This window comes from Pinus tabuliformis, chromosome 3_1 (genome assembly GCF_031772625.1).
Source record: "Pinus tabuliformis cultivar Carrire ecotype Pingquan chromosome 3_1, CPIR1, whole genome shotgun sequence".
Lineage (NCBI taxonomy): Eukaryota > Viridiplantae > Streptophyta > Pinopsida > Pinales > Pinaceae > Pinus > Pinus tabuliformis.
The window spans coordinates 183,569,473-183,586,813 of NC_142301.1; the positions used below are offsets into that span (position 1 = coordinate 183,569,473).

Genomic DNA, 17,341 nt, shown 5'->3' on the forward strand with positions numbered 1-17,341 from the left:
ATATATATAACCAATAATTTTAAAAAGTTCATTATATAGGCATCCTCATGTAAAAAATAAGATCAACGCCTAGCTCTTCTTTCATTTTTACATTTTTACTTTCCAACAAGTAGTATGACTAGTACACTAAAGAGAAAGAGGTGGATTATCCCTAGCTCGTTTCTCTCACTCTATTAATTTGATAGTGATTTTATTTGTTGCTCTTAATTAATCATAATCAACTCCTCACACATAAATCCTAACGGCGATATGTCATTAACATAATAGGTCTCTTAATTAAATTAGTGTCCTGCAACTTTCACTAATCTAAATTTCTCAATATCTCCGAAAAAAACACATAGAAATCCCACTTCCCTTCTATGCAGTCAAGCTTGGATATTACCTCTTTTGGTGGTAGCAAAGTATCTCACTTTAATTCTCGTCCAACAAAAGGTGCCTTATATTACACAAAAAAGCCATAAACTAGAGATTAAATCCCCACTAGAAATGATTCAATAGAAGTAAATCTTTGAAGGGATCTTTTTAGATTTGACAACGTTGTCAACTAATAGCTCTTCTAAAAGATGTTGAATTGCAACAAAAGTTGAGGTAATTCCTATGTGCATCTCCATCTTATTATTTTTTTAACTAGCAATTGCCCCTTAAGGTGCAAAGATACACTAAAGGAATATAAGATTTAGAGGAAAGATTTGAGAAGACCATCTCTCCACCAATAAAGCCCATTGTTCAATGGATGCCCATAAGGTCTGCCAAAATTTCCAATGCAAGCCCCATGAGGCACTCTTCACGCCTGGCTATCTATCTTTTTTCCGCCACAAGGTGCCGCTAGGGGCAGATTTCTGCCAAGGCACGAGAGTGATCTCCTTCAAAGTCCTAGAGCCTAGCTACCCATTCCTAGGCCACACAATGAGTCCTCCTGTGAGATTCCACTAATCATAGGTCTCGCCTCTCCAATTTTTAAGGAATTATGAACAACTTCTTCCTGTGTTGCCATTTTCTTCTCCTTTTGAATGATGACAGTGTAACAACCCTCGACGTTGGGGATGAACGCTTCCTTGTAGCTTACTTCCCACCCAACAATAGTTAAGTCCCAGACCAGACTAGTACCAATGTAGTTATACAACAATATATATTGAGAAAACAACTTTAGAAAAAAATCAACTACCTTTGTGGTTGAAAAAATTGGGATTACAAAATTTTGAAGATTCAATTAACTCTACAGATGGAATGTCTATAATTTACTTGGTTCCTGATCATAATGCCAAAGGACATGAAATGCTAGATATAGCAATTATCGATATTGGTTCTCAAGGAATTTGTGAGTAGAATCTACTTTCAAATACTCCAGGGATTTAAGCTCTACACGTCGAACCTTAGTAGAGATAGATGGCATCTGCAATTGCTAAGGTAACGTTACTCTATAAAAAGGCTAAATATAAACTAGCGGGCTAACAATCCATCTCATAGTGTCATCAGTGTCAAGGTGTTCTTGGCAAGGGAGTCTAAGTGGACCTTGCTTTGCACTTTATTATATTCTTTCTCGTATTTGTGGATCCATATTTGCGGCCCCACGAAGCAATTAGCATAAAACGTGGCAATTCGATGTTCCATGAAGTCAAACTCCCAACTATAGTTGATGTCTGTCATGGAGCGTATCAGAGCTTTGCTGAGACGCAAATAGGTTACTCGTCTGCGACAATTTTTTCTCTGCAATGTGGGTTTGTTGGGCATTTTACAAAAGCATGATTGGCAGAGAAGAATAGCAGCAAGTGTGTGTCTCTGTGTTTGGCTTGCTATGATGTATTGGTCGCAGATGGGGAATCCAAGGCAACTTTTGAATGGTTTCTTGATGTTGGTGCTAGTAGTGGTCGTGGTTAAGGGGAGCCAACGGGCGATAAATAGGCCCTTCTTGATTTTATCAGCAAGGTTCCCCATGGGCGAAGGCTAAACTGGAATGCCAATAGCTCAACTTGTACTTGGGTTGGAGTGACCTGCAATAGTATATGGGAAGTTAGATTGTTGGGCGTGGGACTCTTTGGACAGATTCCCCTTGGCACTCTAGGGCGTCTCACGGAGCTCAAAGTTCTTTCCCTGAGATCAAATTTGCTCACCAATCCTCTGCCTTCAGACCTTGCAAATGCCAAGGCTCTGAGAAGCATCTATCTTCAGAATAACTTGTTTTCTAGGCCATTGCCTCCATTTCTATCTCAATGGGGGCACTTCAATCGACTGGATCTTTCCTTCAATCATTTGAATGGGTATATGCCATTTTCCTTTAATAACCTCACGCATATCAGTGGTCTCTTATCGCAGAACAATTCACTAAGTGGAAGCATACCCAATCTCAACATCCCGAACTTGACTATCTTCAGTGTGGCCAACAATCAGCGCAACGGTTCGATTCCCATCTTTAGTGTGGCCAAAACCTCTGGATGCGGATTGCTTTGGGTGCTGCAAGGGGCATCTCCCACATCCATGAAGAAGGCGGAGGAAAATTCACCCATGTTAACATAAAGTCATCCAATGTTATGTTAACGTCTGATTTGGATGGTTGCGTCTTAGACTTTGGCCTAGTTCCATTATTCAGCGCTGCAGCAGCAGCAAACCGCATCGCTGGTTACAGAGCCCCGGAGGTCATAGAAACTCGTAAGGTCACACAGAAATTCGATGTCTACAGCTTCGGTGTGCTACTCCTAGAACTTCTCACAGGCAAGGCTCCCAACCAAGCCTCTCTCAATGACGAGGGCATCGATCTGCCAAGATGGGTACAATCTGTGGTTCGCGAGGAATGGACAACAGAGGTTTTCGACGTGGAATTAATGAGGTACCAAAACATAGAAGAAGAGATGGTCCAGTTGCTCCAGATTGCCATGGCCTGCGTTGCTACAGTGCTTGATCAAAGGCCCAAAATGCAAGACATGGTGAAGATGATCGAGGACATGAGGCAGTTCGAAACAGACGATAGACAATCCTCTGATGATAAATCGAAAGAATCCAATGGACAAAATCCTCCCCAGCAAGCCACACCAAAAGCACGCACCCCCACAGCAAGAACACCTTGACAGCACCCCCTCAGCAAGCACACCTTGACAGTCGAAATTCTTTTGTTTATGTCCATATTATAACACAGTTTCCAGTATCATGGGTTTTTCGTGATTTATTTCATTTATATCCAGTATTTAAGTAAAGTAATTTCACTGGGAAATTGCTTGCTTTATATTCCAGTTTTCGTTCCCCTTTTCTTGGCTCGCGGGTGATCTTCAAGCATTCTTGAAATAGGCACCACACTACACTGCATTCGTGCGCATTTGGGGACGGGAGATGCAAAGACGGTGCAGAGGATTTTGGCCCCTCACTTGGACGGTGCAGAGGTTCACTGATGAGGTAATTTCCTCCTTCGAGATGAATCTCGATGCCTCCGAGGTCGCGTGGTTGAAGGCCTTGTTGATCACAGCCAAGAGGGCCTTCGTGTTGTCCATGGTTCCGATGGGATTGATGCCATAGACTATAGTCTGTAACATAGAATAAGCGACCATTGCGCACCACCAACAACCAAAACAGTCAAGAAAAAATCATCTCTTCGATCGAATTAAAAAACACGTGTTATCTTCAGTAATTAACTTGGCATTGTCAGTCTTGGGCGCTGCAGCTAGCGATCGAGGCTGCTCCCAGTGAACAACCGAAACCCTCTCTGCTTCAGCCCGATTGAAATACCTCTACCGTTTTCACCATGCTTGCTTCAAGCACACTAACAGGCGCAGAAGTCTCGTCCTTGCCGATGGCTGGTGGCCATTAATGAAAAGAATGCGAGAAAATTCATTGCAACGACACCCACTCCATCGCTATCGCCACGTGTTCAAAATTGTTTGGATGAAAGAGGATGAAAATGAAGGGTTCTTATTGGCTACGAGGACGAAAATGAAGGGCTCTTATTGGCTAGAGTGAATAGTATTTTCCCAGCCAACTCTATAGAGGGAATACCTTCGGTGTAATTATATAAACATGAACAAAATTGCCAATTTTGCCAATTTTTTTAATGATTCCTTAACATAATTAATGATTGGCTACAAGGTTGATACACTTTCCCATCCTTATCCTCCCTCTTCCCTCCGCTATGTTGCATGTGTGTGTGAATAATAACATACATATACCTATGTCTCGTATCTCGGAGTTGCTTCTACACCTATAAAATCACATCCCTTAAAAAGCTAAAAGAGTCATTTTGCTTATCAATATTTGAAGTCATAAAATAGTGAAATTCCTTTTACGTGGAAGATATTGGAATCCAAGTATGGATCAAGTCCTAGTTGCCTTCATGTGCCTTGACATGACCAACTAGTTCGCGAACAAAATTGCCATTTTTTTAATGATTCCTTCCTTAACATAATTAATGATTGGCTACAAGGTTGATACACTTGCCCATCCTTATCCTCCCTCCGCCCTCCGCCATGTTGCATGTGTGTGTGAATAATAACATACATATACCTATGTCTGGTATCTCGAAGTTGCTTCTACACCTATAAAATCACATCCCTTGAAAAGCTAAAAGAGTCATTTTGCTTATCAATATTCGCAGTCATAGAATAGTGAAATTCCTTTTAGGTGGAAGATATTTGAATCCAAGTATGGATCAAGTCCTAGTTGCCTCCATGTACCTTGACATGACCAACTAGTTCTAGTTTGAATTTTAAGAGCTTAGTTATTATGTGTATTCAAGTTGTTACATTTGAAGACAAAAAGCCTTCTCTTCAAGGACCACATTAACTTAATTTGACCATACAAGCCAAAGAAACCGTGCTTGCCATGAATATATTCTTATGGTACATCCCTTGAATTTTAGAAATATGGCATTTGATTTGAAACTAACGTGTGACTATATACAATGGGGTGAAGCAAGCATGAGAAAATATAACTCATTTAAACAAACAAACAAAAAAAATCCACAATTAAGGATTATTTGATCACATCGACCCATTGCAAACTATCACATATACAAAATAATTTAAATTAATAAAATATATTCAACATGGTGCTAATGGACGTAACCATCAATGTCTCCATCCCTGGGTTAAGTCAAGCCTTTCATACAATTGTTCCTTCCACGTAATTACTATTCAGATGAGCCTATCGAGACAAGATGAAATCTAGAAGCCGAAAACTCTAGCTAAATACTCCAAGATGCTAATGTAAACGATATTATACAATGTATTTTCTTCAATGTTACCAGACTCGGAATCGACAATAAATCGGCGAGGCAAAAGAGCGAAGAGTTTTAATCGGATTGGGGAAAAATCGAGAAAAAATCGGTGAATTCAAAAATAGATATACACATATTGAACTAAAAAAAAAATATTTTTCATTGATATTCAATAAAGCCATGATCAAACAATGCATAATATCAATAGATGTCCAAAATATCATGAATGAATAAGTATCTCGTATATGTTACGAGTCCAAACATGATCCAAAGTACTAAGTCCTAAATCCTAACCAATGACTACATAGAACCAGAAGCATTTGCTTCTAAAAGTTTATAAAATACTGCATAATAATCAGTAAAAAAGCAGTAACTGAAATCTCTTGATTGCTGTTGAAATGATACGATAATGGTTTGCTACTGAAATCTCTGACAAAGCACACGCTTAAGCTACACTAGAGCACACTGCACACTACGCCTCTATTACACTGCAACTCTATTACGCGAAGTAAACTAAAACTGAAACCATGCCTCTATTACCTCTCGGTGTATGAGTTGCGGGCTTGAGCTGTGAGAAGTTGATTATAGACCAACGTAACCTAACTAAACCACACAACAAAAAATGTGAGAACCCTAAAATTTAAAACCCATGCTCGCCAAGTTGAGGGCTGAAAATCACCTCAGTTGCCTAAATCACAATTAATCAGTGAGTCACAAGTCAAACTCGCGTTGACCAAGAGTCAAACTTGGTCAACGCGAGTTTGACTCGCCCAGAGTTGAATCGGATCGTTTGAGGGAAGAGCAGAGTTTGACTCGTGATTAATCGCGAGTAATCGGAGATTCATGTTTCACTGATTTTCTTCCAGACATATATTTTAAATGGGAGAATTACAGAGAGATGCATAGAAGAGTCTTAATATCATTCAACAAGGCTGGGATTTCAGCTCAACCCTCAATAGCGGAAGTAAATCTCAAAGGGATCTCTTTTGAGATTGACACCATTATGACAAACCGGCTACAATGTTTTTTCTCCACAATAATCAGGACAGAATATACGTTGTATGCAACCTCAATGGAAGCTTGTGGAAAGGAAAGAATAGCTCCTGCGAAAGAAGATTTTGAATTGTAACGAACTTAGGTGCTTCCCCTGTGCTTTTTTAGTTTATCAGTTTCCCAATAAGAGTAATTGCAGCTAATTGGTATGATCTCTTTTAATATTTTCTTTCGACTAATGACATGGCACGAGCATAATAATTATACACTGGGAGTTTTACAATCTAGAAAATGGAGTTGGTTTCCTAGAATCACAAGATCAAGGAAACTACACAAATATAAAGTGTAACAAAGGACACCTATAAGCAAAAACCAAATCTGTCATGAAGATTAAAGGGTAACAATAAGCTAATTTTGTAATTTAAAGTTGCATGTTTGTAGTAGAGATCTTCAAAATAGGATCTTGAAGCATTCCGAGCATTTTGGTCACATGGCAATGATCCCTAAAGTTCTCCAGTTTGAACGAAACTGCTTCAAATGAGTTGCCTTTAAGTGGCAATGTCTTTAAGGGCCATTGACAACGGAGATCACAAGGCGACATTTTAGGTCAGAAGGTAACATAATACCTTAGAAAGCGTTTGATTCTACACATCAGAAGTTTGCCAGAACAGAGGAAAACGTAGCAGAAACTTAGGAGAGAATTCCACTTAAGACCAAATGACAGAACCGGAGTATGAAAGACAAAAAAAAACAGACAACACTAACGTCTTTTACAAATCAGCTTTACAATGCTAATGCAGTTGGGGAACAATGAACTTCACTAAAAGCCATAACGGCATGCCTCTCATCTGACCCATCCCTGGCCCAGCTAGAAAAGGCGTATCCTTAAAATTAGTCTGCCAAACCAGCTCAATATTAAACGTGCAGTGGAGAATACATTAATTATAGAGGAAGATAAAAGCAGTAAGGAATACCTGGTTTCACATTAATAAATATTATCTCGGAGCTTCCACAATAAAAGGCCTACCAGCCTACCACTCAAAAACTGACTCTCCAGAAAGGAGCAATGGGTGATCCTTTATTGCCTGTGTGAAGAAAGCAGTGATCAATTCAAAAAATATGTTGAAACTCAAGTATCATTTTGTGTAGTAGCAGCCTTCAAATAGACTTTACAGTGAAAAGCGACGCTGGTGATGAGAAAAGACTTGTTGAATCCCACATTCTGCACCCCCTCAAAAGTGTTTATTTCCAGCATAGCTTTACCACCACTGGAAAAACTTATCTCAGGTATCCACTAAAAGGTCATAGAACCAATGTTATCGGGTTTCACATTCTGCACCCCACCAAAAGTGCTTATTTCCATCATAGCTTTACCACCATTGAAAAAACTGATCTCAGGTATCCATTAAAAGGTCACAGAACCAATGTTATCCGAACTCGGCCATTTGATCCCAAAAAGGGGAAAGAAAACAGATCGACCAAAAAATACATAAAATATTCAAATTTTGATTTAAAAAACATACCTTCATGTACATCAATGTATATCCAAGATTTCAAACCATTAGATAACAAATATGCAGAGTTTTCTCATATTGTACGGTTGAATGTAGCAAAATGGCACCTAGTGCAAAACATATCTGAACCAAAATAAATTAACATTAGGCTCTATATGGTCTGCAGAGTCCAAAATAATCATACTATTGTCTACAATCAAAAATCCAACTCAATAATCATCCAAATCCAAATCCTCTACAATCTGTGCATGGGTATGCTTGGCAGCTTGACTTGAATCCCTTAAAGATCCAATACCAATATCTGCATCCTGTGGTGGTGGAAGTAGCTGCAAGTTATCCAGGGTAAGTCAATTCAGGAATCAGAATAGGAGGGCATCATTAAATAGATAAAAATTAGGTTTTTCGGGTAGTTGTAGGGTTTTACATTTTTGTATTTTTAATTTTATTTGTGGCCTTTTTGGGGAAAAGAGGTGCACTGCTGCAAAACCCATCAAACCTGCCAGTCTTGATCAGCCTTGAAAGTTGAAACGGTCAGTTCTGACTGGTTAGACCTGGTCAGGACCAATTCAGAGCAAAACTGGTCCATTCCAGTTTGGACGGCAGGTTCTGACCTGAAACTTCCCATAACCAGTTCAACAAGCCAATTTTACCAGTTCCAGTCTGATTATGATGAACTTGGACGAACATTGGCACTCCTGAACATTTTTGTGGCACTTCAAAGTTCATACTAATTTATGCTAACGTATTGCGACAAAATCGAATAAAAGAGTTGTGTGGAGACCACTCAAATATCTAAATTAGCAAATGATATGGATCTTGAATGCTCCAGTAGCATTTTATCATGAAAAATCTAAAAGATCGGATAACCTTTCATTCTATTGCATGCATAAAATTGCACGGTCATCAGTACAACCATGATGACATAATAGTTGTCATGGCATGTTCCTATATTTAAGTGTGTTGATCGGTGAATGAGAAAGATCATAGTCTTATGCAACATTCATGCTTTTTTATAGAAAATAAAGCAGAATGCTCTGAAGGATATTATTGTGACAAGGAAATGAAACAACAATTAGGTACAGCACTCATGGATTCTGTGATGGCCAGGTCAATTCTGTGAATTCTGTGAAAGTCTATGGTCAAGTATGTATTAAAATCAGGCTGTATGAACTTTTTTATGAGCAGTAGTTGACAAAGATTCTGCAATTTTGTAATTGATTATCGAAGTCAGAAGCCTGTAACTATGTTATGTTAGACTGATAATTAGAGCAAGCTTCCAAACTTGTTCCGCTTTTGTCAGTTCTGGGTCTTTTTTATCAGTCCCACAAGGACAGAACCATGTATATTCTTTCTATGGAATATAAAGATGTTTTTCTTCTCAGAGAAAAAAATATTACGTACAATGAATTGCTGAACGTTTAAAAATCTATAGATGTTACTTGTCAACAAATCAAATGGATAATGCAAAGAAGAAAAAACCGAAATGAAAGAACATTTAAGTCCAATGAAGACCCAGAGATTAAAAAGAAATCTACAGACATGACATGTCATATGCCTTCTCCACAATCAAATGTATAAAGCGAAGGAAAGAAACCCATGCCACTCAATTGCCTGTCTAGGATAGCTATGCCCACAAATGACTAAGGAATTTCTCTCTCTCTCTCTCTCTCTCACACACACACACACCCACCCACCCATCATGAAATGAAAAAAATTGTTTGCAGCTGTTATGGTCTTATGTAACTTTCATGCTTTTTATGAAAAATAAAGCAGAATGCGCTAAAAGATATTATTGTTACAAGGAATTGAAACAGCATTTAAGTACAATGAAATCCTAAAGGTTTAAAAATGTAATGATGTGCCTTCTCAAGAATAAAATGCATAAAAGAACATTAAAGTACAAGACCCAGAGATTCAGAAGAATTACTAAAGATGTGACATGCCTTCTCAACAACCAAATGTATAAAGCAAATTTAAGTAATCCCCGCCATACAACTGCATGCATAATATGGCTATGCTTGCAAATGGCTAAGGAAATTCTCTCTCTCTCTCTCTCTCTCTCTCTCACATTATGAAAAGCAAAATATTGCTTGCATCTGTTTATAGTATTGTGCAAATTTCATGCTTTTTATGGAAAATAAAGCAGAATGCTCTAAAGGATATTATTGTTACAAGGAAGTGAAATAACATTTAAGTACAATGAAATCTGAAAAGGTTTAAACTGTGAAAATGTTCCTTCTCAATAATCGGATGTATAATGCAAAGCAGAAAAAATAGAAATGAAAGAACATTAAAGTACAATAAAGACACAGAGATGATATGCCTTCTCAACAATCAAATGTATACAATAATGTTAATTTTGACAATGGTATGTTCTATGCTTACAACAATTACTTCAATGTACTTTTCTTAGCCCAATGACAATTACCACTTAGATTTCAATAGCAATCACATTAACCATTAGATCAACATTGACAATAATTGTAGACAGAATATAAACAATACAATGCATAAGACAAGCCAAGACAAGAGAACACAGATATTTAGGCTAATGCCAGGGCAAAACCCACAAGGGGAAAACCCAACTGATCTTTTCTTCTTAATAAATACTAAATGGTCAGAGAGAGAGAAAATCCAATAATGTACAATGATGATGAAGTCAAAGTCGAGCCTTTGACTGTCAAACTGTCCACAAAAACCCAACCAACAGCTGTCAAAAGGATAAACAACAGACCCATCAAATGCTGCCAAGTGTCATCTCTGAAATGCCTCAGGAAGTCTGAATTTCGGACTGTTACAGGTCTCTGAAATTTGGTCAACTGTTGCAGAATTGGCCTGCAGTCAACGCAGGTCAACAGGGAGGTCCGACCCTGTGGAAAGATGCTCAGAATCTCGGTGCTTGTACCCAGGAGCTCGGTCAAAGAAGTCTCCCATAAACAGCCTTCCTGAACAAACAGTGAGAGAGAGTTCGGTCAATGAGAGTCAACGGAGAGAGAGAATGCTGGTCAACACTGACCTGAGGGAGAAACCATTCACATGTGCCTAAGAAAATTGTCTTCTTCTTCTGCCTCAGATCCGAGCTGCTTTAGGAGAGATGCCGAGTTGTGTGAATGTGCCAAATGAGGTGAACATGAGGCTATATTTATAGTGGTTGGCATGGGTGAAGAGACATGTTTTTAGTGTTCCACAAGGACGCATCCCCCAGTGTCACGCCCCTACACCTGCGGTAGTCTTCCAACCGCTTGTAGCGAGGTGCGGCACCACCGAACGCTTTCTTTTTAACAATACTAACATTCGTGGACTACGCCTACTCCAACATTAACATACTTAGTTTGTGTTTCGCAACCAAGTAAACTTATTTATCCTTTATACTTAATGAAGCCCATACTCATTCATTATCCATATGCAATTAACCGAGAACATCAACAATTGCAAACAAGTATAAAGGGGAGGGGCAACTCCCCGTAATGTGAGTATGCCCGACAATTTTATTAAGAATCTCAGATTACACTACAACAGTGTGTCTTCGCCGAACCAAGTCTCACACTTAACCAATTTTTACAATAAACAGGCCACCTGCCTTTTACAACGTGTCGTGCACCTTTGCATAAGAAGAGGTGCTCACCCGAGCCACCCAACCTTCCTACCAAATCCTGCACGAAACCGTACCCAAGAATCCACTCACGCATGGCACTCTTTGCCAACCATCCACCAAGACAACCTGCACAAACCTTCAAGTCTAATGCGCATGAGGTGTGCGCATTTCCTCACTAAATCTGCGCACTCCTTTTGTCTTATGCGAAGGCTATGAGCGAAAGTCTTGAATGAATGAATGAGCTCTCGCACTCATATGTATATACCTTTCCTACGTGGTTCACATGGGGGTGTCAGCCCTTTGGCCGACCCCACAATACACCCACAAGGCCTTTATTAACAAGTCGGCTTGCTTCCAAACGCAAGCTCCTCCTATCGCATGTATAAACTTGCCCCAACACTTAGTCGTTTTTAGGTGTTGTCCATAACGTCGCATGTTTCGTCGCAATAGTGTCGCAACTAACCGCAGCTCCGTCGCACTCTGCTCGCCCACGCGCCCGTCCGCGCGCCCGACTCGCCTTCGTGCACGATGCGCCCGGCGCTCCGCAGCTCGGAGGCCTTACATCCTCCTCCACCTGAAATCGTTGTCGTCCTCGACAACATACCATCCCGGTAGCTCTCCACCAAGATCATCATCCATCCACGATGTCGACCTTTCTACACAAGGCAAACATCCTTGCAACATATGTAGAGACTCTTTCTCCACTATGTCCCGGCCTAGTGACCACTGCCACCAAGCTCACCATACCAAGGTATGTATCTCCATAATCCATGCTCAGGTCCATGGAAACTCCATCCATCTCATCTGCAACATGTTGTCCATATGTGTCTCTCCTCCATGTGAAGAGACCATCTCCTCAAACCAACTCTCGATGTGCCCGATTCAGGTCCATGAAGCCTCTTCATCATCTGCAATGTGCCATCCTCAAGTCTCCATAGAAACAAGTATGCACTTGTCTCATCTATCCGTGTGCTGCCCATGATCCTCGATCAAATCAGCTCCCATGTGTAGAAAGTAGTTGAGTCTCGGCTCAACCCATGCTCAAGTGTATCACCAAAGCATCATCATCATCATTGTAACTCCATCACCCCAAAGTGTCTCATATCGATCATCCACATCAAGTCACTCTTCCAAGCCATGCCCATACATGTACTTGAAAGTATGCACCCCATCCTGCATCAAAGTCTCTGACCTCAGCTCCTCAATGCATCAAATCCTCTAAGTCCACCATATATGAAGTCCCTAAAAGTCACAACAATATCATGTCATCATGAGCTCCATAAGTCATCCCCAACCAACACTCTAGCAAGCATACAAGTCTCGGCCCAAAGGTCCTTGCAAGATGCCTCAGCTCTCCATGTAGTAGGAATGCTCCATAGTCTTCTCACAACTCCATCCAAGCCCATGGCTTCATTTGTACAAGAGTGCACAACCTCTCCATCGGCTCATAAGTAGCAAATCCATCTGCACAACATCCTTGTCTTGGCACTCCTCATTGGATGTCCATGACACCTCTACAAGTGCTCCCACATAATGTCCCTGCATAAGACTGCCATGCTCCATGCCTCCAACCTGATGTCCATGACTATGTTGTCCATGTAGTCCAACCAAGTAGACTCATCACAACCATCAGCCATCCTCATCCAAGCTGCTACAATCTTTGGTTTAGTGAACTCGGTCACCCAACCATATCATCATCATCACGAGTCCCTTCCATCATAGCTCCTCCACCAAAGTGTCCACCAAGACTATCTCTTGGTCTCGGCCATGAGAAGTCCACCCAAGCATCATCACAAGTGTGTGCCCTCCTCAATATGTCCATGAGTCATGCCGGGCACTTAGCCATTCTCCATGTGGCTAAAGCATGACCCAATCCTCCACAACAATCATCATGTTCCTCCCTTGTCAAGGGCCGTACCTTCTACCATAAGGTCACAAGCAACCCCAACAAGTCCTGCAACAATCGACAATCCTTGCTTCTCCATACAAGGTTCCATCCTAGTCATCCATGGCGAGATCCTCCCTAGCATAGGCAAACTGGCTTTGCCTCTCCCTGCATACGGTCCATCTACCAAATGCCCAAATGAAACACAAGTATCAATGGTACTTACATCATCATCATCATGAGGCTTCTCCTCATCTATCCATGTCCGCAAACTGCACGATCCTGGTCCAACTTGATCATCCTCAAGTTCATCCTCCATCATGTTCATGTTTGCAACATCTTCAACTATCACGGCTTCCTCTTCCTTGTTAGCACAATCTGCAACTTCATCTTGCTCTATTGTCCAACCAAGTTGAAGAAGTTCTTCCTCAGCTTCAGCCTTCCTCTTCAAGGCTAGGAGATGCCTCACTTCAAGAGCTAGGCAATCCCACTTCTTTTGGTTCAATTTCTGTCTTATCTTGAGCTCCTTGAGTTCTGCTTCAATCAAGTCTGCTTCCTCTGCAAGTCGAAGAGCTTCCTCTCTATTCTCATCAGAAATCCCTTCCTTAACCAAGGCACGAAGAGCATCCCTTGTTTCAAACAACCTTTTGCCACATTCTACAAATCCTTGTTTTACTCTTTCTGACTCTTCAAGTAGACTCCCTTCGAATTCTTCGAAGGATGCATAACCCAATTTCTGCAAGATAGACATCTTTACCAAGTCACCTGCAACCTGAACCAGCCCTTGTTCCACTTCGTGTGAAACGGTTTCCTTCACCTGCAAGTACCCTTGTCACTGTCACGAGCAACCTTTGCTCACCAGCTCCGACCGAGCTCTGATACCAACTGTCACGCCCCTACACCTGCGGTAGTCTTCCAACCGCTTGTAGCGAGGTGCGGCACCACCGAACGCTTTCTTTTTAACAATACTAACATTCGTGGACTACGCCTACTCCAACATTAACATACTTAGTTTGTGTTTCGCAACCAAGTAAACTTATTTATCATTTATACTTAATGAAGCCCATACTCATTCATTATCCATATGCAATTAACCGAGAACATCAACAATTGCAAACAAGTATAAAGGGGAGGGGCAACTCCCCGTAATGTGAGTCTGCCCGACAATTTTATTAAGAATATCAGATTACAATACAACAGTGTGTCTTGCCCGAACCAAGTCTCACACTTAACCAATTTTTACAATAAACAGGCCACCTGCCTTTTACAACGTGTCGTGCACCTTTGCATAAGAAGAGGTGCTCACCCGAGCCACCCAACCTTCCTACCAAATCCTGCACGAAACCGTACCCAAGAATCCACTCACGCATGGCACTCTTTGCCAACCATCCACCAAGACAACCTACACATATCTTCAAGTCTAATGCGCATGAGGTGTGCGCATTTCCTCACTAAATCTGCGCACTCCTTTTGTCTTATGCGAAGGCTATGAGCGAAAGTCTTGAATGAATGAATGAGCTCTCGCACTCATATGTATATACCTTTCCGTGGTTCACATGGGGGTGTCAGCCCTTTGGCCGACCCCACAATACACCCACAAGGCCTTTATTAACAAGTCGGCTTGCTTCCAAACGCAAGCTCCTCCTATCGCATGTATAAACTTGCCCCAACACTTAGTTGTTTTTAGGTGTTGTCCATAACGTCGCATGTTTCGTCGCAATAGTGTCACAACTAACCGCAGCTCCATCGCACTCTGCCCGCCCGCGCGCCCACGCGCCCGTCCGCGCGCCTGACTCGCCTTCGTGCACGATGCGCCCGGCGCTCCGCAGCTCGGAGGCCTTACACCCAGTGTCACGCCCCTACACCTGCGGTGATCTTCCAACCGCTTGTAGCGAGGTGCGGCACCACCGAACGCTTTCTTTTTAACAATACTAACGTTTATGGGCTACGCCTATTCCAACATGAACATACTTAACTTGTGTTCTTATAACCGAATAAAGTGTTATCCTTTATACTTTAACAAAGAACATTCTCAATCATTAACCATGAACAATAAACCGAGAACAATACACAAGTATAAAGGGAGGGGCAACTCCCGGTAAAGTCTGCCCAACAATATATTATAACAGCTTCTTCAATTTTACAATACAAGTGTGCTTGACAAACTTCAAGCCAACACTTAGCCAAATAATACAACCGAGGGGCAATCCTGCCTTTACAACATCTTGTGCATCTCTTGCACAAAGGACGGTGCTCACCCGAGCCACCAAGAATCCTTGCCAAGTCTTACACCAAGAACTGCACCTTAGAATTCACCCCGACACGCTTGCCTTACTTCAAACCGCACTTAAGTCAAAACTGCATCTTCTGTAGCACTACGCATGAGGTATGCGTAGTCTACTTTACCCCTATGTGTTTTACCCCTATGCGTTTAAGATATGAGCGAAGATTGCTTGCCTTAATGAGCTCTCATGCTCATGTATATATATACGCTCTTACACTTTGGATATAATCTTGGGCCGACATGTATAATAACATGAAGCCCCCCACATTATATCTTTATGGTGTTTGACTTTATTATATTTTATTCTCCACGTTCACCATGTATAAACCTTCGTATACTTCTTTCACATGGCTTGATTATATTATATTTTATTTCCACATATATATAAACTCCATATTATATATAATATGTGCGTCCACATAATACTTAGTCGTATTATGATTTTTCATTATTGTCGTTTTCCCGTGTGCGCTCACCCGCCCATCGTGCAGACCCGCCCGCCGTGCACCCGCGCCCGCCCGTGCGCCCGCGCCCGCCCGTGCACCCGTGCACGGTGACTTCGCCCGGCACCCGAACGCGCCCGCAACCGGAGGTCCTTACACCCAGGGTCGGGTGCGCGCACCCCTCGCACCCCAGGAACGCGGGACGGGGGGACGTCTGGGGAAACGTTTCCCCACGTCCCCCTTTTGGGGAGACGCAGGGGGACGTTTCCCCAGTGTGGGGGATGCGACTCCCCAAAAGGGGGACGCCTGGGCGTCCCCCCTCAAAATGGGCTATGCGTCCCCCCTTAAATTTGCTTGTAAACAATGATTTATGACAGGGAAAACGTAGTATTTGACCATATTTCCCTACTAATGCTATGCTATTCATGGTAATGTTAAATTCTTAAAGTAAAAGTGACATTCTCCTTTATCTTTCATTTTCATCCTTTTACTTAAATTTTTAACATTACCATGAAATGACTCAGGATGTTTGAGAGTGGTTCTGACCTCATTGGATTTCATATGGAGAAAGTAGAATTTTAGATCTCACTCAAAATCCAGCAGATTTAACAGTTTTTCAGAAATTCAGGATTTGATGGAGTGCAATATTTCCATTGCATTTTGTCATGTACAAGGGTATGCAATTGGTATTTAATCAAGAGCACCAAGCCCTCTGTGTACTTTAGAGTGACTTTTAGACTCATCACTCCATTGTTTTTGAGTTTTAATTATATCAATTTACTATTCCAGTGTTTAGATCAATTTTTCAAGAATTCAGGATTCGATGGAGTGCAATGTTTCCATTGCATTTTGCCATGTACAAGGGTATGGAATTAGTATTTAATCAAGAGCACCAAGCCCTCTGTGTAGTTTAGAGTGACTTTTAGACTCATCACTCCATTGTTTTTGAGTTTTAGTTATATCAATTTACTATTCCAGTCTTTAGATTTCAGTATCTATTATAGTCTATTTTGCTTAATACTAATTAGATTCTAGAATGATAAATGATGAATTTTAATTTTAAATCAATTTAGAATCTAGAATGATGAATGATGAATTTAATTTTTAAATCAATGTAGATTCGAGAATGGTGAATAATGAATACTGAATATGGATCAGAGTATTTCATTATTGAATCTCATGGTTTATGGATGATTCATGTATGTATTAGTAAGGATGATGAGTATGGATCAATGTATTTCATTATTTAATTCAATTATGTATGTATCATTGTATTTATGCTTTCATTATTGAATATGAATTTGAAATATATATATATATTAAAAAGGAAAAAAAATTATATACCCCGACGTCCCCCCGTCCCCCCTAAATTTCCCTAAAATTTGAGGATACTCCCACACGTCCCCCTTGTGCGTCTCCCCGCACCCACG

At 41.0% G+C, this 17,341-nt stretch overlaps 1 protein-coding gene and 1 pseudogene across 2 annotated transcripts; one reads left to right on the plus strand and one right to left on the minus strand.

Moving 5' to 3' along the window:
• The first annotated feature begins 2,432 nt into the window (after window positions 1-2,432).
• On the plus strand, window positions 2,433-3,062 carry LOC149186401 (putative inactive receptor kinase At2g26730 pseudogene; annotated as a pseudogene).
• Window positions 3,063-6,766: 3,704 nt separating this feature from the next.
• Window positions 6,767-15,856, minus strand: LOC149186402 (uncharacterized). 2 transcript variants are annotated; one of them, XM_089410994.1, is made up of 2 exons: window positions 7,714-15,856; window positions 6,767-7,484 (listed from the first exon to the last, which is right to left on the minus strand). In XM_089410994.1, the coding sequence occupies exon 1, from the start codon at window positions 13,933-13,935 to the stop codon at window positions 13,189-13,191; it is 747 nt and encodes a 248-aa protein (XP_089267120.1). In that variant the 5' UTR covers window positions 13,936-15,856; the 3' UTR covers window positions 6,767-7,484; window positions 7,714-13,188. The 2 variants fall into 2 exon arrangements, with proteins under 2 accessions (XP_089267120.1, XP_089267119.1); XM_089410993.1 differs by having other exon boundaries at window positions 6,767-7,578.
• Between the last annotated feature and the right edge of the window lie 1,485 nt (window positions 15,857-17,341).